Raw genomic sequence first — 26,888 nt, 5'->3', positions numbered from 1 at the left:
TATTACTGCATTTTTCAACCACTAAAATTAATTAATCTTCAATTTTGCTTGTTCTATAAATTCACTTGAAGAATATTTTAAAAATTGCCAGAAGTGTTCAGGCTCAATGCCAGGAAATTTCATTAGAATGAACTGCAAAGAAGGGACGACTCACAATGCCCAAAACAGCAGTGAAGGTCAATATCATTAAACCTCCTGGGATTTTTCTATATCCAAAACCCTTTGTTTGTGGAAGTACAAAATTGAGATAACTGTCAAGTCCCCTCAACTCTAAAAGTCTAAACTTTATACCTAATTCTAAACTGACTTTTAACTTAATTCCACACTGCAAACTTAAAAAGTTCTAAATTATTAAAAATGTGAAATAATTGTTAACCTGGCTTGTACCCTAGTGAAATCTTAAACTGTTAAAAGCATTTTTACTCATATTTTTCATTTTGGGAAGCAAGCAAGGTAAAAAGTATTTGTGAGTCAGACAATAAGAGCCATCATATGATGGTCAATTAAACAACCATCATATCTTGATGTTATTGACATTGTTCAATGAAATTTATTGAAATAAATCAATTAGGAGATAAGTTCATATGAATAAACAGAGATATATACTCTACACCAATCTATATCATGATAAATCATCTATAAGGATGATTCTGATTGATCTGACATCTACTTTATGGAATAGAAGTGTTCTGAGTCAAAATAGCTTACCTTGAGGAACCACATAATGCATGGATCAAATAAATTATTTTTGTCTTTCTCTTGATATGTCTAAAGTATACCATGCACAGATATGTCCTTTGTAGAACAGTATTTCTGATACACAGGGTTAGAAAGCCCTGCCAAGAGGTGACCAAATGTGCTAAACAACTGGTGCTTCCTTCTACTCCCAGAAATTACTGCAAAGTAACAAATCAACCAAGAAATTAGTTGTTGGCTTAAAGAAAGATCATTTATTCTGCTCAGGGGACAACAATCAAGACAGTGAAGTCATCACAGTGGAACATCTTATCAGCACTCTTGGTTTGATTGTGGTGCCTCTTATTGAGTTTAGTAGAACTAGGAATTGGGAACCTTGGGTGGACCTCTGCATAATCTGCTTTGGCTTCATATTATTGCAATTGCTGAATTATTAGAGCCACTGTGCAGATGGAACATATTAACTAAACTCAGACTCTTTACAGTATCACAATAATGGTCCTTGTTCATGCTGGTCATTATAGTCAACAACATTTTAAGGGGACTTTGTTGGTAGACTTTACCATTGGATGGAGATGAGTATTAATAACATTCTTCAAAAACCCATATTGCATAAGGGACATTGTTGCTATCATTTCTGGAAAACATACTTGCCCCATCACTTAAGCTGCCTTCTACACAGGGCACATTGCTAGTGTTTGGGGGTAGTTGACTTTCAAGAACCTCAGAAATGACTTTCATATTCATTGCAATAGCTTTGAGTTTTTGTTTTTTGTTTTTTGCTTTTTCAAGAAGAGATGCAAAAGTAGAATATTTATGGTTAGATGATACTTATTCACCAATATTCATCCTTCCAGGCTGTTCTGAGTTGACTGTGACAAGTAATTAAAATAAGTTTAAAAAAAATAACCAAATCCTGGACTAGACGCCCTATCTTTTATGTCTGTATTCTGTGTTCAGTCCAAAGAAAGGACTTACAAGGGCTCAAACAGAAGAAAAAGATGATATCCACTTGTAAGAGAGGTGATCCTAGGGACATCAGATAAATTTCAGTACATCCTCAGGTTATTGTATTTTCATGGTCATCCTGTTACTTCAGAAGCACAGATTTGTGATCTCAAAGTTATATTCAAAAGGAAAAAAAGAGTAGGCTTGACATTCATGTGACAATCAATAGACTCTTACTTATTTAAAAATGATCAGAAAGAAAGGATTGTAAGACCAGAGTGCTTTCCACAATTATTATTGTGGAAATAATTATAATTCAACCCCTTAAAATTCCACATCTAGTCCAAATGCCCAGGTCATCCCAGATGACCTATAATTAGTTCCTTTATCTGTTAATGTGATGAAATACCCCAACTAAAGCCACTTAAGGGAAAAAGAGCTCATTTTAGCATGCTGTTTAATGGCATATACTATATTGATGGGGAAAGGTATGGCAGCTAGAGCTTTAGAGAGTGGTCAACTTGCAACCACAGGCAGGAATTGGAGAGTGATGCTGGAGCTGGTGCTCAGCCTATTTTCTCCCCTTTCTTCATCCTAACATTCTAGTTCATGGAATGTTGCTGCATATAATGAAGGGGTGTCTTCTCCCAGGAATTATGCTAATCTAGATAATCCCATACAGATGAGTACAGAGGTTTGTGTCCTAAATAATTCTACATCCTGGTAGCTTGACAGCTTGATAATGTTCACTTTTCAGCACATTTCTTCCTTATTCTTCCTTTTCTTAGTTATATTCAGATCAATTAAATGGTGACATTAGATATTATGTCTTACAACACAAAGCAATTTTCTTTCTGAAACTGGAGTACGAGATCTAACAGAGCCTTTATCCCAGAAACTGGGAGGCAGTGGAGAGTGATCTCTATGAGTTTCAAGTCAGCCTGGTCTACAGAGCAAGTTCCAGGACATCCTAGGCTACACAGAGAAACCCTGTCTCAAAAAAACAAAAACAAAAACAAAAACAAAAAAAAAACCAAATAAACAAAACAGAAAACAAAACAAAAATAATACAACCAACCAACCAAAAAAAAGCAACTACAGGAACAATAATGATAAAATGCCACACAGAGGCCCACTGTCTCATAGCATGATCACAGTGGGATGTAGAATTATGTTTTTGAGAGATGGGGAAGAAAGAGAAGTAAAACAGTTTGAGTTCTATGAAAAGTGGCAGGCAGATCTGGAGATTCAAGGGTGGAGAGGACAGCTTATGTGAATAGCCTGCCCTGCTGCCTGAGTTTATGGTGACATCCTGGCCCATGCTGCTGCCGAGGGCCATTTCTATGTCCATGGCCATGCAGCAGCAGGGGCTCTGTGTTGAAATGCTAGACCTATGTTTACCACAAAAGTCGATGCAAGTCCCCAGTCTGGGCTGCTTCCTAGTACCATGCTGATATCCAAGTTATGTTCATAGTTGGCCCCACTCTTTATTGGCTGAGCTTGCCCCATCCCTTGTGGCTGCACCTCATCTTGGCACAGAAGAGCTAGCCCTGGTGGCATGGGCATAGGTGAGCCAGCCCAGAGGACATGAGAGAAGAAGAGCCACCCTTTGCTAGCTGCACCATCAACTGAGCTAGCCATAGCAGGGCTGAAGAGCTCACCCTGGTGGTGTGTGTGTGCAGGAGAGCTCTTAGGCTGATCAACTCAGCTCCCACCCAAGCCCAGATTCAGGGCTTTGAGTTAGCCCATCACAATTAACTACCTCATGTAAGAGCTTCTGGAACTTGTGAAGGGGTTGGTCCCACAGATCCAAAGCAGCAGGATCTCCATGACACAGGGCAACAGCATGATATCTGAAAAGAGTCTGGGTCAGGATCCAGTGTTGATGGTGTAGCAGAAGCCAGAGGCTTCAAAAGCAACGAATGGAACATCGCCATGAGCATTTGCAAGTAAAGACACATGGGCAAAAGAGTACACTGTGTGGCACACTGTAGCTTCCCTGGTGAGATTATATAAAAATTATTATTCATTTTATTTTCATTTTTTATTTTCTTTTCTGGAGGTTGAAAGGGGAGAGGACAGTTGCAAAGGGATGGGGAGTTGAGTGGGACTGGGGTGCAGGATGTGAAAAATCACAAAGAACCAATACAAAAGTTTTTAAAAATGAAAAAGAAGGAAAAAGACCTAACACAATGTGATCAATACAACTTAGATGAGAAAGTGACATGTGCAGAGAAAGGCGATCCCTTTACTCAAACCTCTGATTTCTGCTTCTTCCACTTAAGGAGCATAGAAGCTGTGACTTTACCTTAACAAGTGAAAAAGCTCTCGAAACTTTAAAACAACAACAACAAAACAAAACAACTTTCTTAGATGCAGCAGGTAAATGAGGTCACAGGGCAAGCTAAGAGGGCAACACTGATCTAGAGATTTATCCCTGCCAGAGCAGAAACCCACAAGCCAAAATCACCAAGGAAACTAAAGTCATGTGGGAAAACTGAACTGTAACAGACATGTTGCTAGGTGTTCAGAGCTGCCAACTCAGGTGAATGTGGGGCACTGTAGGAGACAGGTTAGACATAACCTTCAACAAACTTAGTTTTTCTTTCACGACCTTTCCCAGTTACTATAAAAAAAAAAGAAAGAAAAAAAAGAATATCTTGTTAAATCTCTGGAAAGAGCCGAGACAAGGGATAATATCAGAGTTCTGGTTTGTCCCGAGGAGTAGCTGCTTTCAGGAGCAGCTGTTCTATCAGACAGATGTCCTGAGGTTTCTCAGATTTCAGTCAACTTGAAGTGAGATGCCAACTCTACTCCTTCACATCCAGACCTAAGTAATGGGAAGAAAATGCTGAGAAAAAAAGCAAAACCTATACTCCAGAGATAGAACTCTGGAGCACTATAGAACCTCTACATCTCATAGCTATATTATTAAAGGTTTACTACTACTACCTCTGTTGTCAATTTAATACTTTCATCTTTCAACAATAAGCTATGTGACATACTCCAAGGTAGAATTACAGTCTGAGGAGCCTAGCAGAGGATGGCCTACTAGGTCATCAATGGGAGGAGAGGCCCTTGGTCCTGTTCTATGCCCCAGTATAGGGGAATGCCAGGACCAGGAAATGGAGTGGGTGGGTTGGGGATCGGGGGGAGGGGAGGGGATAGGGGGTTTTCGGAGAGAATACTAGGAAAGGGGATAACATTTGAAATGTAAATAAAGAAAATATCTAATAAAAAAGAGTTAGAATTATTAGACTAGTAATATCAAAACCGAGATCAATCTGCTGAAGATTCGAATGATAAAAATAAACATGCACGAATGCATGAATTAATTAAGCAGAAACGTTACAGAGCTCAAATGCTGAAGCAGAAATGAAGAATGACTTTCTTATGGGCTCATTAGAGAATGATAGAACTCGGGAGGGGATATATAGGCTTAAGGTCATAAAAAAGAATTAAAAAATGGAATTTTAAAAAAGGCTGGAGAGACATCTCTATTAGTATTATTGCTTGCTATACATACATGGGTACCCACATTAGCATTCCTAGTACCAAAGGAAAAAAAGTTGTGCTTGGCTGAATATTCCTACAACGCATTACCAGGATATTTAGGAAGGTAACGGAAGGCTGATCCCTGGGTTTTGTTAGCTGGCCAGCCTAGAAAAAAATTGCTAGTTCTAGGTTTGATGAGAGTCCCGTTTTAGGAGGAAAATAACTAGAATGATAGAGCAAAAATAATTTATTATCTTCTAGTTTCCACATACTTCAGGGCATACATACACAGGCACACCAGACACACAATTTTAAATGTACTGGAAGAAAACAAAGAGTGATTTTTTTCAGGAACTATGATATAAGAACAAGAGGTGTCATAGTTATGGAACAGAAGTGGCAGAAAGAAGAGACACGAGAAAGAAAAGTCTTGAAATAATGACTACAGATTTCTTCTCATGCAGGTCAAACAATGTGGTGCAAGACTCAAGATGGACACCTTGCTGGGTAAATGCAAAAGACAAAATAAAACTTGACTGAAAGCACATTCATGTATAATATATCAATCTTCAGAAAACTGATGAAAATATTCCTTCAAGAAGCTAAGGAGGAAAGAGGTCTGCTCCATCCCCATAGAGATGTGGGTAAGAATTACATCTGCTTCTTAGAAACCAGAATAGGCAAGCACAAAGTATTTTAAGGATGGAGATAAAACCACCACTGCCACAAAACAAAATAGCAGCAGCTGGATCTGCCATTCTTAAAATCTATCACTGGCGAAAGCTTCTTGCAAAGGGAGAAGTAAATAAAATTCCTCATGACAGACTAAAAGTAGTGAAGGCCAAATTTTATTAGATATTTTCTTCATTTGCATTTCAAATGCTATCCCAAAAGTCCCTTATACCCACCCCTGCCTTGCTCCCCTACCCACCCACTCCCACTTTTTGGCCCTGGTGTTCCCCTGTACTGAGGCATATAAAGTTTGCAAGACCAATGGGCCTCTCTTCCCAATGATGGCCGACTAGGCCATCTTCTGATACATATGCAGCTAGAGACACGAGCTCTGGGGGTACTGGTTAGTTCATATTGTTGTTCCACCTATAGGGTTGCAGATCCCTTTAGCTCCCTGGGTACTTTCTCTAGCTCCTCCATTGGGGGCCCTGTGATCCATCCAATAGCTGGCTGTGAGCATCCACTTCTGTGTTTGCCAGGCACTGACATAGCCTCACAGGAGACAGCTATATCAGGGTCCTTTCAGCAAAATCTTGCTGAAAGCCAAAATTTTTAAGAGAGAAAAAAAAAGTATGTATAGGGTAGAAGCCTGAATCTATGCAGAAAAGAAAGAGCAGCAATGGTGTGGGAGTAAAGGTCAAATGAAGAAGTTAGCCATCTTAGGACTGGGGAGATGGTCCAGGAGTTACAGAGCTTGCCATACAAGCAAAATAGCTATATACATGTAATGCACATTAAAATGTAGATCGGGGGGGATGGAGATGTGGATTAGAACTTAAGAGCATGGGTTACACTTCCAGAGGACCTGGCTTTAATTCCCAATATCCCCATGATGACTCACAACTATCTGTAACTCCAGGTACAGAGGACCTGATGTTCTCTAAAGGCCTCTACATGTACCAGACATACAATTCACACACACACACACACACACACACACACACACACACACACACACACTCCAATGCAAAAATAAATAAATATTAAAAATGTAGATCAGGCATGGTGATTTCTTGCAGGGACAGTCTTGGGAAGTGAAGACAAGAGCTTCTGAGCACTCATACCTGGCAAGATTAGCCATATGGGAGCCCTAGGTTTGACTGAGAACCTTCTATCTCAATAAGGTGAAAGAGCAATTGAGGAACGGTCTTGAAGACAGTCTTAGATAACCATCTCCCAGTAAGTACTTACACCTTATATGTCTGTGCTCATAAACATGCAAAAATACATGCACTTATACTATATACATTGGAAATGAAACAAAGAAAGGTAATTTGTTATTCATAGCTGATTTAACAAATTATTATTTATTCAAGTTAATGGAAATAATACTTTAAGCCATCGGTAATATTGTGTGTGTAGCAGTATGTGTACTGATGTATGCTTACATGTTATTGACCAAGTGATGTGAATGGCAATAAAACATGAAACTAAAGTAACACAGAGCTCTTTATGCTAAGGTCCTTTATTCTACTATGAGAGTTGTGTTATAAATTATTCTAAAGAGCTATTTTATTATAAACCCTACTATGGAGTAGACTTGAAAGGAGAATTGAAGTAGTCTGAAATTGGCCTGGATTAGTAACAAATACATAGTATAAATGTAGGAGAACCACTTAGAAATGGGTAAAACAAAAGCCCTGTATAAATGACAGTTTTTTTGTCATTGGATTGTGACAACAGGATACTATGGTCTGGGAAGTTTATAAGAAGTAGAAATTTGTGGCCAGATAAAGAGCTGGTACTTGTTGGGTGGTCTAAAGATCTGTGTGTGATCCCTGGAAATGATATAGAAATAGCAGAAGCAAGCTGTCCTGTGACCTGCACATGTGTCCCATGGACAACCTGCATTTCTCCTAAGGGAATTAAGTAAGTTGAGAGGTTAAATAGTAAAAAGAAAAAGAAATTCATTTCTCAAGAGGCTGAAAGATAAAAGCTCAGGCATCTAGCTCAGAGATGGTGCCTGGCAATGTGGATGGGATAGAGAGTCTCTCAGAAGGACTCTGCTTCTGAAACATAGTCGTCCTCCAAGTCTACTGTCCTAATACCAACACCTTGAGAAGTAGTTTATTAAAGATGTTTTAGAAAGTTTACTAATTTTCAGTGAATAACAATAGTCTTATAAGTGACGTAAATGCAATCATGGGCATATTTCATTGAAACCACAAAAGGCAGATAAACTGTGTAAGGGACAATAGGAACAAATAATCAAACAGAAATTAGTAGAAATAACATAGACATTAATTTAACTTTACCAGTGATCTCTTTGCTTATTAACAACCTAAGAGTGTTAGCTAAAAGACAGAAAAAAATCCAGAATGAATGCAAAGGACAAGAGCTAGGTACACATTGCCTATAAGAATCTCATTATACCTACAAAGTTACATACAATGTAAGCTCCAAGGATACTGAGTGATATACCTGCTTGTTATGAAAAGAGGAAGCAGAAATATTAAGTGGGGCCCATTGTGGTTAAATGTTCAGGAAGTTACTGAGAATGCTGCAAGTATTAAATAGCCTACTAAGTAGAGAGGAAGTGTCAATTTCCCAAGAAGAAACAGTCATCCTTAATGTTTATGTGTTTAAGAAAATATTCAACATATATGAAAATCTGACATACCTGTCAGAGAAAATTAGGCACATCAGTTATATTAGTAGGCTCTAATATTTCTTGGTCATGCATGCATAGTTAGCAAGTAGAAATTAACAAAGAACAGAGTTGAATTAAACAGCACCATCAGTTCAATGAATTTAATGGCATCTACTCAGCACTTTATCTTCCAATCGCATGTAATGCATTCTTCTCCCCTCAAGTGTTAAAATACACCAAGACAGAACCTATTCTGAGCCATAAAACATACTTTGTAAAATTTAAAGTATAGGGGGCTGGCAAAGCGTCACACAAGGGAAAGTACCTTGTTATTCAAGTCTGGTGGCCGAATCTTGATTTCTAGAACCAATTTAATGTTGGAAGAGAGAGATGACCCCACCAATGGATCCTTAGGTCTAGACATGTGTGCTGTAGTACATGTATACCTACAAGTATACATACACGCACATATAGTCAAAGATGGTAACTAAAATTAAGAAAAATTAAGTGTACAGTAATCAAATAATATCTTCTCTGAGACCATAGTAGAATGCACCTAAAATCAAAATTAGAAAGATGGAAAAATTTCCTCCAACTGCTGGTATTAAATGATATATCTACATAATACAAGTAAGAAGTATAGCCAAAATTATGAAAACATTTTAAGTGCCTGCAAAAGAAAATACAATGTGTCAAAATTTGTAGGCTGTGGGAAGAGCTGTGCTTAGGGGAAATTCAAAGCAATGAGCATGTTTATTTGAAAGGAAGGGTCTAAAAAATCAATCATTTATGATTTCACTTTAGAAAATGGGAGATAGAAGAGCAAATTAAATCTAAATCAAGCAGAATACAGAAATAAATATCAGAGCAAAACCCAGTAAAATTGAAAATAGAAGATCAATAGAAAAAAATCAACAAAACCAAAAGCCAGTCCTTTGGAAAGGTCCATGCTATCAATATGCCTCCAGCCTGGCTAACATGACAAAGGAAAACAGACATGTATTGGTACTACTAGATAGAAATTGGACATCACTAAAACATTTAGGAACAGTTAAAGGATAATGAAGGAAAACTTTAACTCTCTGCCCATAAATCCAATAACCTAGGGGAAAAGGGCCTATACTTTGAAAGACAAAACTTGTTAAATTTTATACAAGAGGAAATAAACAACCAAAAAATGCTTATATAAAATTAAATTATTGAATTGATAAATATGAATCACTATCAACAAAAAGAACAGAATGAGATGTGTTCAAAGGTGAATTCTATATAACTTTTAATAGTAAGAAATGGCACCATTTCTTCACAATTTTCCCACACGATAAAAGTAAAGAAAATATTTTTCAAATTATAATGTTAGGGTTATACAAGCTAGACAAAGGCACTAGGAGAAAACTGTGCAGCCATATTTCACAAATATAGATGCCAAAATCTTAAATATATTTATATATTAAATATCTTAAACAGATATTAGCAACTGATTCCATCAATACATCTGAGTCTTGAAGCAGTGACATCAATAAAACAATAAAAGATACATCAAATGGCAAGAGGAATTAGAATCATGTCACAGATAAGATAGTCATCTACATATTATATACATATGTCATCTATATATTATATATAATCTGAAAGAATCAATAACAATCTCCCAGAACCTTTAAATGATGAAGGAGAGGTTATTTACTTCTTATGTATCAGCAAAGTACAAATGATATCTGAAATAACAAATTTCACTACTTCTGTTTGCACTCAAAATACTGAATTACTTAGGCTTACTTCTAACAACATACAAGGGCTATGAAGAATAACTGCAAAATCTGGTGGAAAAAGTTGGAGAACATAACAAATGGAGACATTGCTTATGTTCAAGTACAATGGATCTCAACAATTTTAATTTCTTCCATCTCAATTGTCAACTAAAAGCCTAGGATGCTATTTTGTGGCCAACAGCAACATGTTCTTAGTTTACACATAAAAGCAAAGAACCCCCAAAAGCCAACCCAGTTTTTAGAACAAAATCTGGATAACTGATATCATACAACCCCAAGACATATTCTAAAGCTGTAGAAATCAAGAGATGATGGTAAGTGGTAAAAGAACAGACAAAAAGATCAATAGAGCAGAATAGAGAGTCCAGAAATAGTCACAGAACAGTCACCCAGCATCTGACAAAAGAGCAAATGAAGTAAAATGGACCAAAGGTAGCCTTTTATCATATGGATACCACTGGATATTCACTGAAAGAAAATGAATTCAGATGCAGGCCTTGTGCTCTGCAGGAAAATTAACTAAAAATGGATCATGGTTCTGAAAGGAAAAATACCTAACTTACAGAAGATCACATGAGATCATTTCTAGATGACCCAGGATATAGCAAAGGCTTTGTGGGAACAGCTGCAGAAGCACTGTGAATAATTGTTATCTGAAACATACCAAGCGGATGAAAAGAGAATACCTGTCAGAGCTAATGATACACTTTGATACAGAACAGATAAAACAACCCTTAAAACTCCACAAAGAGAAAAGATGCCACCAAATCATAAAATGAACAAAAAACAAATACCTTACTCAAGAAAATATGCAAGTCACAAGTAAGGAACACATTACATAGATGCAACATTGTATCTTATTAGCACATTTTGAATTTAAGCAAACAAAAGACAGCACATGCATATGCAGAATACTAAAACCACCACGTATTAGTACAATTGGAGAGGAAGTAGATGATCTTGGTATAGACACTTGCTTATTTAGAAATTCTCTGAAAGGTAAATAGTCTCATGGTAAGATGGGGACAATGTACTTCTTGGTATTTACCCAGATAAATTTAAATTTTATGTCTACAGAAACACCTGCTGATAGATGTGTATAGCAAGTTTATTTATGAATGCAAAAGCAATGAAGTAATCAAGAGAAGCTTCCGTATAGGAATGGATAAGTAGCTAGTTACATATGGAGGGTGGCATATTATACTGATGTTACAAAGAAGCGAACTATGAAACCGTAAGTCCTAAAGTGACCTTAAATGGATACTAGTAAGTGACTGATTCTAATTTAAAAAGGAATGGACATAACTTGAGGACAAATACATGACATTCTTGACAAGACAAAATCTTGGTGACAGGAAGTGAGATGCATGGCTGTCAAAAGTTAGAAAGGAATGAAGGATGACTATGGAAAATGTAGTTCTGTCCTAAGGGTAGTTAAACCACGCTATAGGATATGAAGATGGTCTCCATTTATTTGGCGGTAGGCTTTAACTGTTAGCTTGATACACTCTGGCATCACTTACAAAGTGTCAATGAAGACTGACTAAATTAGGTTGTCTGTAGGGAATATATTTATTACATTGATGTAGGGCTTTCCATGGACTATGGGTGGTATTATTATTTGGGTGGAAGTGAGGAGTGAGGGAGTGTTGAGCTGAGCATGAGCACCTACACAAATTGCTGTATGTTCTAATTACAGTTATGACCTGAGCAGTTGTGTCATGCTCTTGTTGCTGTGACCTCCCTACAGTGATAAACTACAACTCTGAGTTCTGAGCCAAAATGAATCTTCTCTCCCCTTCACTGCTTTTGTTAAGGTGTTTGGTCATAGGTTTCCAAAAGGACTTCCTCTATTCCTGCTGTTGCTGATTACCCCACAGACATCAGAACCTGTGTCTTTAGGCTCTAGCACTGACTAAGCGCCAAATACGCTCAATGAGCCTTCCAGGATTTCAACCTCAAGCTGTGATTCAGCCTCATCAAATGGACAAATATGGGGTTGTTGGCTTCTCTGGTATGAACAAAAAAAAAACCTCTTTGAGAATATATCAACTGCTAAGACATATAGCCTCAAGTTCCACGGCTTTACTTGGTACTCAGCATCTCAGACACAAATGACTATTGTTACAATTTCAATGTATATTGACAAAATTTGCTCTGGGTTATTCTTTACTTGAATTTTTCCTTTTGTTGTTCTCCCCCTTTTTATAATTGTCTACTAAATACTTCTACATTTTCCTTCACAATATTTTTACTATTTTCTTGATAATTTCATATGCCATGTTTTAATCATTTTCAGTCCTTTTCCCCCTAGCACTTTCCCAGGTCACACCCCATTTTTAGCTACCCAACTCCCTTCCTCCTCCCTCTGTCACCCATAAAGTCCAACTTGTGCTGCCAATATATTTTTAGACAGATAACCTTACTGTGGAGAGAATGGTCACCTTACCAGAGTGACCACTCTTACAGAAAACTGACTGGCCAAGAGCTTTTTGGTGAGGGGTGGGACTTCGTGTTCAGATCCCCTCTCCTTACTGGGATTTTGTCTGACTTAAGGCAGCACAAGTCTTATCTATGTCATCACAACCTCTTGAATTCATGTTATCTGTCTGCTGTATCTAGAAGACACTTTTTCCTTGTAGTCATTCACTGCTCCTAGCCTTATAATCTTTCTGCCTCCACTTCTTCAATGACCCCTGAGTCTTGGGATGGGTGCAATAAAGATTTTCATTTCATTAGGTGATGGATTTTTTTTTTCAGACACAGTTGTTTTAAGGGTTTTAATACTATGCAATGCACTACTCATCCCTTGGCTTTCCTTTCTTCTTGTGAATTTAAATGTATCCCACAAGAGCTCATACTAGAAGATGGATTTTTGACTGTTCATCTTGCTAAATGATTTACTTAAAATTTAGTACCAATACCAGCTGCATTATAAGGAGTAGGTGAAACTCTGTACTAGCTGGTGGATAATGACTGAACTACAGAACTACATTAACATCGAGAATTTCATGCACATGACTTATTAGTCAATCTAACATGTTGAGAAGTTCTAATTTTCTGACCCAAAAGAGCATTAGGGGTAGAACTGTGTTGGGGAGTATTCATCTGATAATTAGAACCATTTCTCTGGTAGATTCCTACTCTGTGGTCTCATTCTCTTAATGATGCTTCCAAGTAAACTAATACTTTGAATCTGGATGACACATAAAACTTAAGACAGTTTAAGGATGGTATATTCTAGACCCTGGAATGTTATATTGAATAATGTGTGGAATCAAGGTTTTACCTTAGATTGGTATTGAAGATCCACATATCTTTTACATATATAGCTTTACAATGGAAATAACCACAGTTTCCCAGACCCTTCTGTCGTACCCAAATAATTCAATAAAATTAATTAAGCCCAAAGACCAAGATATATTATCACACAGAAAAGATCATGCTGGAATACAAGCTTATCTACTACTGAACGAGGTAGACTAGATCAAGGCTTAATCTCACATGTAGCTGCTGCAGCACAGTGACATTACAGACCACGGGGAATAAATAACACTGGGGTGAGCCAGTGAAATTGATGGCAGATTGGCTGTCACTCTTCCCTTTCTACCTGCTTCAAGTGACTTTTATCCACACACATTCTGCTTTATCACAGACCCAATTCAACAAAATGTATGTGAAGCTGTGCTGTTTGGTTTCTAAGGCATCCTTCATTTCTAAAGAACCTATATCACATAAAGGTTTATTGAAAAAAATATATAATATATACACACACATTATATTTATTGAAACATCTTACAGTGAGCACCTTCTGTGCCCAGTTATAAGAGGTTCTATTTATAGCGTGCCATCATCATATAATATGTTGTAAGTCCAAAAGTATCAGTTTTTAAGCAAACCAGAAATATATTAGAATATCCCTACAATGAGTCTTAGTTAGCTAGGCCCGCTCATCAGATAACTTCCAGCAGTATTCTTTTGCTTATCTTGGCCTTTGGCCTGCTGATTGGTGGAAGATGGCATGTACTTAAAACTAAGGCAAGAAATACGTGGCATATCACTGGGATAAATAGTTGAATCACGTTTTCTGAGTGCATGCCTGGGATAAAATCCTGTGAGCTAAACATAAAAGTGATAAAACATTACTCCAAATACATATTGACAGACTGTGTTTCTTCAAACTCTCCATACATAAAGCAAAAGTGATTATGTGTGGGCACTTACATTTTATTTTATTTTATTTTATTTTACTTTACTTTTTAATTTTATTTTATTTTTGGTTTTTCGAGACAGGGTTTTTCTGTGTAGCCCTGGCTGTCCTGGAACTCACTTTGTAGTACAGGCTGATCTCTCCAACTCAGAAATCCACCTGCCTCTTCCTGTCAAGTGCTGGGATTAAAGGCACAACTCCTGGCCTGGGCACATACATTTTATATGCATGTACCCAATGACATAGGGAGCTTTCTTGCTATGACTTGTAAAGGCGAAAGCACTCAGGGAGAAAACTAACACTTTCTAGATCTCATGACAGGGGAGGGGACACAACAAATACTAAAATTTGCTGTGAAAAGATCATAACAACGGAAACAGAACTTAACGGAACTTAAGTAATCCACTTACCCATGAGTGTCACAGAGTAAAGGGAAACACCCCAGGTCTCCTTGTAATGGAACACAAGCTAATCTATTCTTATCTCACATTGCCTATAAAGATGTGTTTGTGTGGCATACTGGACTTAAGGGAAAGCTCTTACTGCTTATTCAATGATGTGACTTTTGTTTGTGCCACGAGTACAGACTGAAGCATATAGTCAGACCGAGCCTCTTCTTATGTTATAATTCCTTTGATACTTTGTTCAGTAAGTTTTCTTTTTTTTTTTTATTACATATTTTCCTCAATTACATTTCCAATACTATCCCAAAAGTCCCCCATAACGCCCCCCACTTCCCTACCCACCCATTCCCATTCTTTTGGCCCTGGCATTCCCCTATATTGGGGCATATAAAGTTTGCAAGTCCAATGGGCCTCTCTTTCCATTGATGGCCGACTAGGCCATCTTTCGATACATATGCAGCTAGAGACAAGAGCTCCAGGGTTCTGGTTAGTACATCATGTTGTTCCAACAATAGGGTTGCAGATCCCTTTCTTAATGTATCATTCTAACATTACAGAAGGCTGTGATTGCTGTTCTAGAATTCTTTGGCTTAGTATTTGAACCTATAATAACAGAGGTGGAACTTATTGACATTATGAACTTGGTCTGGATGTTATTTTTTTTAAATAAATACCTAGTACTAGATACTTAGTGTAGTGCCAAAAGCAACTAGTTGAATTAGTTGGCTCAAAAATATGAGTCAATTTTTCTGTAACTTAAACTATCCCCTCCATTGTCAACATGATGCGTAGAATATAAACCTTCCCAGGCAACTCTTGTAATGAATGTATCTACAGTCTAGAAATTGTGTATGCTGCAATGAATACGAAATCAGAGGCCAGGGGTTGTTATGTAACTCCCTTCCCATTAAACAGAAAACCAATTTACTTAATTGCTTGTGCTTAAGGGCAGTGTCATTTCATATGGCTTACTGTTTTATACCATGTGAGAATATTAAGTTACTAATGGTACAAGTCAATAAAAAAATTCATAGGCCATGAACTTTCATGTGATGGGAAAAAAAGGACTTGACAAAGGATGACATTAATGTCTCAATCTTTATGTTTCAGACAGTTGACTCTTCCCAGAGATGACTTCATTTCTTTTGTTCAATCCATCTGTGTTGTGTCAATCAAGAGAGTTAAATTATATTATCAACCCAAATGTTCTTAACTCTGAGTTTGTCTTACACAAGTAAAAGCTATCCAGTTGAGCCTTTGAGCATTTCTGCACATTTCCATCAAATCTCTTTGGATTTGGAGTGTCTCAATGAATATTTATTTAGCATTAACTAACAAAGAGTGTCTTGTATTAAATAAAATATAACAGTAGATTATGATCCAGATGATAAATCACAACCATAATTTTGTGACATGGCAGAGGTTACCAGTGGTTGAAATTGAATTCTTCATTTAAGAATTTAAACTCAGAGAACATCTGTAGAGGATTCTTTTCCAAATTGGATAATGGGTCATTATGAAAGGAACTGGAGGTATTTTATTCCTGTTAGTCCTCTTTACAACCTGAGGCAGTATGATTAGGGATTCAGAATGAAGGAAGGGAGCTAATTTAAGAATGTTTGCATGTGTTTTTTCTGTTGTTATGAAATGTGGGAGAGATAATTTTCAAGTGGGTATTTGAAGCAATGGTAAAAGGAATACTGAGTGCTTGAAGTAACTGAAAACATTCTCAAAGCCTAAAACTAGGGAGAATAATTACAAACTTGTTCTTTTTAAACTAAATAAACCCAGATGACAGAAAACAGGAATGGCTATCAATCTATGCTTACATGTGTTATCTAATACCACATTAATTATTTTTCTTATATTTGTTTGAGTTTCTTAGGGTTATCATAACAACATCAACAACATAAAAGTCCAGAGTGGCTTAAGACAACAGACATATTCTCTCCCAGTTTCTGTAAGCTGCAAGTGTGCAATAAAGACACAGGTAGGGCCATGTTCCCTTCTGAATCCTTAGAGTAGGTGTCTTCTGACCTTTCCCATCTCCTGAGGGTTCCAGCCACTCATGGCTTTGTGAGGAGATAGCTGTCTCTAATATCATACGACATTTACTCTTCCTTGTCTGTCTTTCCATGATTTTCTCTTCTGTGTCTATCTGTCCAAACTGCATTATTTTCATAAGATCATCATTTATAAGAAATGAAGTCCCATCTTGGTTTATTCAGCCTTTCCACAAAAGTCCTGTTTCCCAATCAGGTTATGTTAAAATTCTGGACTCTAGAATTTGAAGATATCCATTAGGAGGACAGACATTAGCCATGAATAACATCACTTGAAGTAGCATATAACACTGAAACAAAACAATGCTATATGTACATATGAATATATTTAGTAAGAAACATTTTTCAAATAAATATACTGAGTTGGCCATTGTGTGGTGTTTGCTTTATTGATGCCTAACCCTGTAAGTCTATAAACTCAAGACTCTGATTTGAAATCTCTCAAAACAGAATGACTACCTCCAGCATCAGTGGACAAATCAACAAGCATGTTGGCCTTGCTTGATGGGGCTCATAGACATTCACCCAGCCTTTGGTTAGCCTTGGTGGTTCACTATGAACTCATTTCTTTCATTTTTATTAAATTTATTTATTTACTTACTGTACAACCCCATATCTGCCCTCTGTCTCCTCCTAGTACTGGTGAAGTTGTGGAGAAAGCAGAACACTCCTCCAGTGCTGGTGGGAATTCAAACTTGTAAACCACTCTGGAAATCCATTTAGGGATTTCTCAGTAGATTGGGAATAGTTGAACCTCAAAACTCAACTATACCACTCCTGTGCATATCCCAAATGATGCTCCATTCCACAAGGACACTTGCACAATTATGTTCATAGCAGCTTTATTTGTTATAGCCAGAAACTGAGAACAACTTACTTGTCTCTCAGCTGAAGAGTGAATGCAAAAAATGTGGTTCATTTACAAAACACATCATGAATATCACAGGGAAATGGATGAAACTAGAAAATATCATCCTGAGTAAGGTAATCCAGACTCAAAAGGACAAACGTAGTATGATCTCATTTCTTAGTCATTCTTCAACTAGTGACTTCCCCTTTGAAATCTATACTCTTTCTACCATTGACCTACCTCAAATGTGACAGAAAGGAAGAGGACATCTGAGAGCATTTGCTCTTTAAGGACAAACAGATCAGTTCAGGCCTTGAAGCTCCACTACCAATTCTTCCAGTGACTTATTACAGAGAAACTTATTACACTTTCCAAATCCAGAGTTTATATGTGTAAGAACTGAAGAATCTTACAGCTAATGCCCAGCGAAACAGCAAAAACTGCCGTGATTATCCACTATGGTATCTAGATGAATCGCTTGGTAACCCAAAGCATCCTTCCATTGCATCAGAAATTGCCTGTTCAAATATAAGACACAAAGCATACAACCCCAACAAAGTTATGCAGAATAGCAGTTAATATAAAAGGAACATGAACCAATTTCAATTGGACTTATAGATTGAAGGAAATGTTCTCAATTATTAGGGGTTAGCAAAAACAAAATTAGACCAGACTAGAATCCAGAAAACACACCTACCCACTTGATAGGCCTGATGTTTTTGAGAGGCACAGGCATATTCAGTAGAAAGGATATGAGAAAGGTGACATAACTTACCCCACCAACTTTCTCAAAGTGAGATCCATCTTTCTTAAAGTCTGTAAGGACGCCATTGAAGTACCAGGCAAACATTATGTCTAATAGGGGATCATGTTGAACCTGGCAGGGTAAAATGATGCTCTCACCAACGGCAACGTCCATGTTGGAAGGTGCCAAAATTATTCTCGTTGGTTCTATTGGAGAGAAAATTTTAATAACAAATTATTAGTAAACAAAACTTTAATGTTGATGCAAGCAATTTTTCATAAGTAGATAGTTCATCTGAGTTAGAATGTGGATGTGTACAATACACCTATGTGATTAAAAGTAATCAAGATTAAAGTGGTATAGTGATACAAAATTATATTAAATTTTATGGACCTCATAATTTTTTCCTGGGAAAATTAAGAAACATGAGTTTGTAGAATACACACACACACACACACACACACACACACACACACACACATATATATATATATATATATATATATATATATATATATATATATATCTGAAACTCACTTGCAAATATGCTCTATTAATGACAAAATCAATTAACCTTAGCTTCAGATTTGACAAAAATTCCACGTTATGACAAACCTACAATGAATAGCAAATGTATTCACACCTGAATCCAAGTAAGCTCATACTTTCCTTGTTTACAGACTTGGGAAACATACCATGGGAAAAGCACTATGCCAGGACACTGGTTTACGGCTGTTTTCCTTCAATGCTAACATCCACCTACACATAATCCCCTATCGCCATCATATTTCTTCCATTGAGAATTAATTCAACTTCTTAGACCCCACCTTCCCATGTTTCCTACACCTTTTTACCCTGGACAACAAAACTCATGAAAGAACTGTTCATATATAGAGAATAAAATATCTTAGGATGTTATCTCTTCAAACCAGTAGAGTCAGGCTTTGGTCTCTCATCTGACCCAGTCCCATCAGGGTCCCCCAAAAACCTTGGGTTGTAATATCCGATAGTGAGATTTTGGTCTTTAATGCTCTGACTTCTCATTTGCCTTCCCTCTGCTTTACATGCTCTCTTCCATCTCATGTCCTCTTAGTCTCTTCATACTGTGCCAAGAGCTCAGCTTTCCTCCATCTCCCCTTACAAGGTCTCTTCTGTTCCTAAAGTTTTTAATGTAAAATGGGTTGAGCTGTGTTGTTGTTGGTTTTTTTTTAAATAGTATCTCATGAACATATTAACTACAGATGAATGATATTATTCTCGTGGCTTCAAGTACCAAACTCGATATAAACAACTGCTGAGTTAGTAGTATCTCCTCCTGATCTCTCTCCATTAAGTTTAAACTCTCATATTCCATGACATTCTCAGCTTCTTAACTTCATTGATTACCATGACTTCTTTTAGAGCACAAGTAGAATTCAATTCTGAACAGGGCGATTCAGTCCTAGTCACAGGGTTTGGCTGGTAAAATGTAAGTAAGGAATATATGTAGGACTCATGGACTGAAATTTGAAGAACTAGTGGAGAATGTGCTAGTCTTCTTTCTCTGTCCATGGTGATATGGGCACTGGAATTCACTGAGGTTTTGTTAATGTTTAGTCTGCTCCATTGAGTAAGCCTAATATGTACCTGATGTTCACCATGCCCAGACTGACATCATAACATCTGTCCCTCCTGAAGCAGTACAAACACAGTGCATGCCAATGTAATGATGTTGACAGCCATTTATTATGCTGTTTAGTAAAACACCGTACAGTTCCTTCCTTCCTTCTTTCTCTCCCCTTCCCATTCCTTCCTTCCACTCCATTTCTTTCTCTTCTTCTTTCAGTGCAGGGGTCAAACCTCAGAGTATCATGCTTGCTAAGTAGTATGTTGTAAACTTTTCCTTTATTCTACAACTTGAAGTCATTCTGGATTCTTTTCTCTTCATGAACCTCTCATCCAATTTACCAGCACCTCCTGCTTTGTCTATGCTCAATATATGAAGCGACCAATACCAGCCTGTAGACTCTTGCCAAGCACACCTTTGGCTACTACAGGTCCCTGTCACCTCCTGTTGTCTTCATGGTAAATTCTTCAGATCTCTTCCATCCTCTTGTCTTGATTCATTCAGGATCTTCTCAATAGTGAAGTTGTGTGAAAATCACACACATGGGCTGCCATTTCTCTGCTGAAAACAGTTCATTGGCTTCTCTTTTCAGATCAGACTGAAAGTTGAAGTCTTAGCAAGTCTATACTCTGTCTACTCAACTCTCCCTAAGCAATCAGCTAACACTTTCATCCTTGAAATCTGTGTTCCATGTTCCATCCAGACCAACTAAGCGTATCCTGGTTTGCTTGTAACTTACCCAATTCCCTCACTCATTTCTACTTTTTAAATTGTTTGCAGTTCTTCCATTTTAATTAATCTCTGAGATCTTTTTTCTTCCCTCTGTGCTCCTTCCTGTGGTAGGTTGTAATGTGCATGGGGTAGTATCTTTGCTGATGTTTCCTTGACATAACCCAAACACCTGTCTCATAAAATGTTCATTGTTTTCCTTGAAAGGATAAAAGAACAAAATATACTCCAAACTTTAAACAAATCTCATTAATATCAAAAGTTGTTTCATGACCTTGAACTTCTATAGAAAAGACCAATTATAATCAAACATGAACACTCAAAGCTCTAACATAAGGGCACAAAGTAAAGGTAATCACAATACATTACATCTGAGTTTCTTATGGCCCAGGATGCCAGCAGAGTAGCTACTGCGTCTAGCCATGTTTCCTGTGCTGTGACAAATATACATTTAGGTATATCACACTCTAGCACTCAAACCAAGATGGGTCCTGACTTTACAGTGTGTACTATGCAGTGGGAGAGACATATGTTCAATGTCTTCATTTTTAAATAAATATTGTTTGGGAATGCCAACATTAATATAACACATGTTGATTAAATCCATACACACTCCCTCTTGTGACCTACTTCTATACCTCTCCATCCATTCTCTCCCTTACTTTCCTGCACACTGTTTAAACATGCCTAGTCTACCTAGTGCTACCCATGCATGGATAGATGTTTCCCCTTTTCTCTAATGAAATACACTTTACCCTGGAGTAAAGCAAACTAAGAAAAGCACGCACCTGTCACAACCAAATGGGTTGTGCCATTTGCTTTCCCAAACTGGTTTTCTGCTGTGCAGGTGTAGGTTCCAGCATCTGCCTTAGTCACATTTGTGATTTTGAGTCCTCCATCATTTAAAAAAGAAATCCTAGAGTAAACAGAAATTAGAACAACAGATGTGCAATAGTCACTGTTTGCATATAACTGGTATATATATTTTTTTCAGAAGGCGTTGCTTAAAGTAGTAATTTAGGGTATAGTCCACCAGTCACTAGTTTCTGTGAATTGAAAAAAAGTAAAAGGGATTTACATAAACACACAAAAGTATACCCAGTTAAAACAAGAAAAGATAATCTACCAATTAGAATTTTACTTGATGTTTATATTTATCCTAGTTTAATTCATTGCTATCTCACATCTAATTATAGGAGTGTTTTTAGTAAATAATTATGAAATATTATATATATATGATAAATTTACCTTTACTTTCAAACTATATATATATATATATATATATATATATATATATATATGGACATGCTTATCTTTAATTATGAACTAGAATAGTCACATTTAACAAAATTAAAAATTAAAAATATATATATATGGTCATCTGTGAGGTAGTGAAAAGAATTTCAGTCACTCCATGGGGGTGGATCAGGAGCCTCTGCTCCAACTTGTATTCTTAATGAAAGTCAAAAGAGTGTCTTACATGTAATGTGCTGGGATTACTTTGTGAATAAGATGTTATCCTGGTGATTCATATAAAAAATGTTAATCTTTAGAGACACAGACAATAAAAAAAAGACTAAGTAAATGTGAGGTCAGAATTGCTGGGAAGCACTTTGAAAAAGAAAGAGGGGGTTATATAAAGGGGGGATTGAGTTAGATAGCATTTCTAAGAGGAAGGGTTCATCAGCCCTGAGAAGGAAGAATGGGACACATTTGTTTGATACCTATGTTTTTATTTTACATGTCTATTTACAATTAAGTTTCCCTTTTCTGAATGCCTAAAACCAATACTAGGCCTTGCAGTTCACATGTAAATGTCTCCTGTTTTTGATTCTTTATAACTTTAAGCTTGTGTGTGGGACCTGTGTAAATGGCAAACAAACTTTTTCAAAAGTTTGTAGTCCAATGGCAGCATGGCAGCATATGCAAAACAGTCAATAAATGTCTCCAACCTTGGGCCTGTTCAATAAAGCATATAGAAACAATGGTGAGGATATTAGATAAAGAGGAAAAGCTCAACCCAATCTCTATGTACTATTATACACACTATATGCACATATTACACTACATGTGCAATATTATTATATGCACATAGGTAAATAATGTCACTCATTGGAATCTGTTGGGGATTGATACTAGGAGACTCCTCGTGGTATCCTGGACTCATATAAGAACGTGTACAAGCCGGACGTGGTGGTGGTGCATGCCTTTAATCCAAGCACTCGGAGGCAGAGGCAGGCGGATTTCTGAGTTCAAGGTCAGCCTGGTCTACAGAGTGAGATCCAGGACAGCCAGGGCTACACAAAGAAACCCTGTCTCAAAAAAAAAAAAAAAAAAAGAAGGTGTGCAACCTATATAATTATATACTTCACTTATTCTAACATATTCTTAGGCCAGTTATACTTAATGCAATGTAACTAGGATAAGAATAAATATGTCCATTGCTTAGGGAACAAAGAGCTAATGAACTTTGTACATATCCAGTACAGCCTTGTTCAGAGAAGCTTCTTATTGTGGTTGGTTAAAGTAAATAGACTCTTTACTGTCTAAAATGCTGAAGCTAAGCAACTATAAATATTCAGCTTTAGATGGAACATCTATTATTAAACCCATGTCACCCTGCCATACCCTAAGCTCAGAACACATGAAGGATGAAGAAAAATAAAGACTATTAGAGCCATAGCAATTGGAGGAGTGCTGTGAAATGTTCTCCTCTAGACATGATATGGTGTTGCACACACGGACTCAGAGCAGCTAAGTTAGAAATTCTAGTTAGAACATGGAAGACCTTCTATGTCCACAAACCATGGCTAACCATGATCAACCATGATCAACCATGGCAGTTGATCATTGCTAGGGGAGGGAGAGTCTCCTCTATTCAGAGGTATGGACGGTGATAGGTTCTCCAAGCCGTAGTGGAGATATCTTGGTCATGTGCATACAGAAAACACTAGTTGAATACAAATAAATGGATGGAGGCTACAAAGTTTATTTAGTAGTTAAGTACACTTATGGGTCTTTATAACAACACAGGTTTGGTTATGAACACCCATACAGTGGTGGCTCACAACAATTCATAGTCTTAGTTGTCTTCAGAGACCTCCTCTTCTGAGAAAATCAGGCATGTGCATGGTATATATTCATTCAGACATACACTCATATGTGTAACATATAAGATAAAGATTAATTTATCATAAAAGGATCAAATGAAATTGAGAATAAGATGTGATGGGGCTCTAGAGGGAGTTGAATAAGGGGAATGGGGAATGCATTTGATGAAGGTACATTACACACATATGCATTGAATTTAAACAGAGTAAAATTTAAAAAGCAGCTTTTGCAACGTTTCTTTTTTCAAAAAATATGGTTATTTTACATTATGTGTATGGGCATTTTGCCTGAATATGTCTGTGCACAGCATAACACCTGGAAGAAGGCATGAGAAGCTCTTGAACTGGAGTTTTAGATGGTTGTGAAGTTACACGTAGATTATGTGAGTCAAATGTCTGTCCTCAGCCAAAGCAGCCAGCGCTCTTAACTGCTGACCCATCTCTCCAGCTACATCATTTTCTTTTTTAATATGCTGTTTTGGAAGTGGTATGAATGCAAAGTTTGCTTACATGGAGTACCAATAGAGTCTGTTGCACACATATAAATACTCATTTATATTCATACATGTATCCATGCACACACATACATATATGTATGATATTGTTTATTATTGTGTTATTTAAGTATCAAAAAGGATGCAATAGAAGGTAGGATAAAAAGAATTTAGAATCGACTTAGCTGTGGTTAAGAAAACAAAACTATGCTATTAGGGCAGAGATCAACAGAGATGGAGAGGATGAAGATGATGGGAGGAGCAACTGAGGGCTGGGAAAAAAGACAGTGAGAACTTCCACAGACAAGAGACATAAAACATGGGAGAGAATTCAATCAAGGACCCCATCACCAATTATTCCGATCACTAATCATTTCAGTTAAAAAAAATGCTAGGGCATTGCTCCAACTGATTATAATTATTGTTGTTAAAAAATGATTTGCTATTTCTAACATGTAAAGGAAAGACATTAGTCAAGAGCATCCCAAACTCATGTAGGCATTTAAATGGGATAAAATGCAAGTACTATGAGTCCTAAGAAGGAGCTAAAAGAGAGGCACAAGATACCTCGAATCTACTACTTTGGAAATTTGTCAATCTTAAAACAGAATAAAATGTCTCTTTTCAATTTAGTAAACACTGAGCTAAAGTTTAGAGATTAAGTGATAATTAGTTTTGGTTATTGTTTCATCCTATAAATTTGCACATTTCTAACGCCAATGTACAGAATACTCAGACATAAAAAAAAAAAATCCTTTGTGTTTGTCTAGTATGTGCTGTAGCTCTTGTTTGCATCCCAAAGCTATGAAAAAAATAAGAATGAAGCTAAATAAGTAAAGAAATCCTACATCATGTTTTGTGCAGTAACTTCAATTGAGCAAAGCAATCTGCATGGCCTTGCCGAAGTGAGAGGGGATTCCAGAGGCAAAGCCTAAGGTCGTAGTCACCACACAAGGATCTCCAAAACAAACACATTGACTTTCACAGAATGCAAACTCTGCGTGTATCATAAAAATTTAAGCTAATTGGATATTTTCTTCCTAAATTGGTTCTTCTAGTAAGTTCTAAAAGGCCCACAGGGCATTTGGCACAACATAAAAATAAACAATATTCAGTAAATGGATGGAGTAATTGTTTCTCAACAGAAACCCTTCAATAACCCACGCTTTTCTACAGAGACTCAAAGTGAAAATTTTATACCACTTCACTATAAATGAAATTGTCTTCTAAGCTTTCTGGGAACAGGTTTTTCTGAGAATGGGTAGGACAGAAAATGTAGATAACAACAAATAACTGTATTTTGAACAAAAAAAAAGTAAAATGAAGATAGATGAGATTAACATTCTGAAAAGTGATATTGCATCCTGTTTTGAAAAATGAGAACTAAAACCATGATGGCATTTAACGTCTAGATTAGTTTTATAGCACACCTTTATGTGTGTTTTTATTGGCTTTCATTTTGTAGTAAGAGGTCAGTTATTTCATTTAGCTTTGAACAGTTTATGCTTAGTTTCAGTTAAGGAGACATGATTGCTCTACACTGCTCTAATGATCCATGATGCAATTCAGGGATGGCATTGAATATAGGACTTACAAAAAGAAAACAAACAAAAAAACCCCGTTTTCTCAAAATGTATACTGTTGTCTAGGAAACATTGAACTGCATTTTATGTTGGCATTTGAACACCTGTAATAGCACAGTATGCTTTCAAATAGAAAAAGGATGGAGCCTTCTGCACAGCAAGCAGAATTTCTGAAAATATTGTTTTCCCTGGTCTATGATTGGAGTATTACAGTAATTTATTCACCTTGAGTTTTAACAAACACACTAAAGTGAAAATTTTGTCAGGAAGTACATCTCAGTGGAGATGAGCTCACATGAGATCACAATGATTAAACTGCTGCACAGAAAATAACAAGGCTATTTTGGATAGCATTTTCTGAGTGCACATTCCACAAGATGGAATGTTTACAATTAGCTGTAGGAGAAAAGTTTTTTGTAATGCATTTAATACAGGATTTATAATGACAGTTAAGGAAAGCAAACACATATTGATGAAAGCATATGAAAAAATATGTGTTAGAGAAATAAAAAAGCAGACAGTACCTTTGCCCCAACATACTCAGCAAAATTGTTCCCTCTTGGGCTCAAAGGTCTCCCACAGACTGTCTTTAGAAAATTAGTATTATAGTTACTTTCCTTTACCTGTACCATTTGGGCCTTTCATCTTTAGAATTCAACAGTATTATTTGAGGGATCCATTAGACAGAAAAAAAAATCTTTCAGGAATGAATACAGAATGGGGAAGACTCAAGAGTTATTCATCCTATCACTGAGTGGGCATGGACCTGGAAAACAGTGCTTGGCTATTTTGCATGAGGTACTTCCCAGGCAGCAGGTCTCTGAGATCCTGATGATAACACAGCTTATAGAAACATATTGG

General features: G+C 36.9%; 1 protein-coding gene across 4 annotated transcripts in view; it reads right to left on the bottom strand.

The window, feature by feature from the left end:
- Cntn3 (contactin 3) overlaps positions 1–26,888 on the bottom strand; it is a 361,039-nt gene that overhangs the window by 49,980 nt on the left and 284,171 nt on the right. For all 4 annotated transcript variants that reach the window (XM_021164805.3, XM_029478975.2, XM_029478972.2 and 1 more), the window contains 2 exons: positions 21,629–21,756; positions 18,536–18,711 (listed from right to left, as the gene is read on the bottom strand). In XM_021164805.3, coding sequence (XP_021020464.1) covers positions 18,536–18,711; positions 21,629–21,756 — 304 coding nt within the window. The remainder of the gene's footprint in view (positions 1–18,535; positions 18,712–21,628; positions 21,757–26,888) is intronic.

The sequence above is a fragment of the Mus caroli genome, unplaced genomic scaffold (assembly GCF_978045245.1).
Source record: "Mus caroli unplaced genomic scaffold, Mus_caroli_1 scaffold_7, whole genome shotgun sequence".
In the NCBI taxonomy this organism is placed as follows: Eukaryota; Metazoa; Chordata; class Mammalia; order Rodentia; family Muridae; genus Mus; species Mus caroli.
Note: the sequence above shows the minus strand (reverse complement) of the source record. Positions and strands in the feature narration are given on the sequence as shown.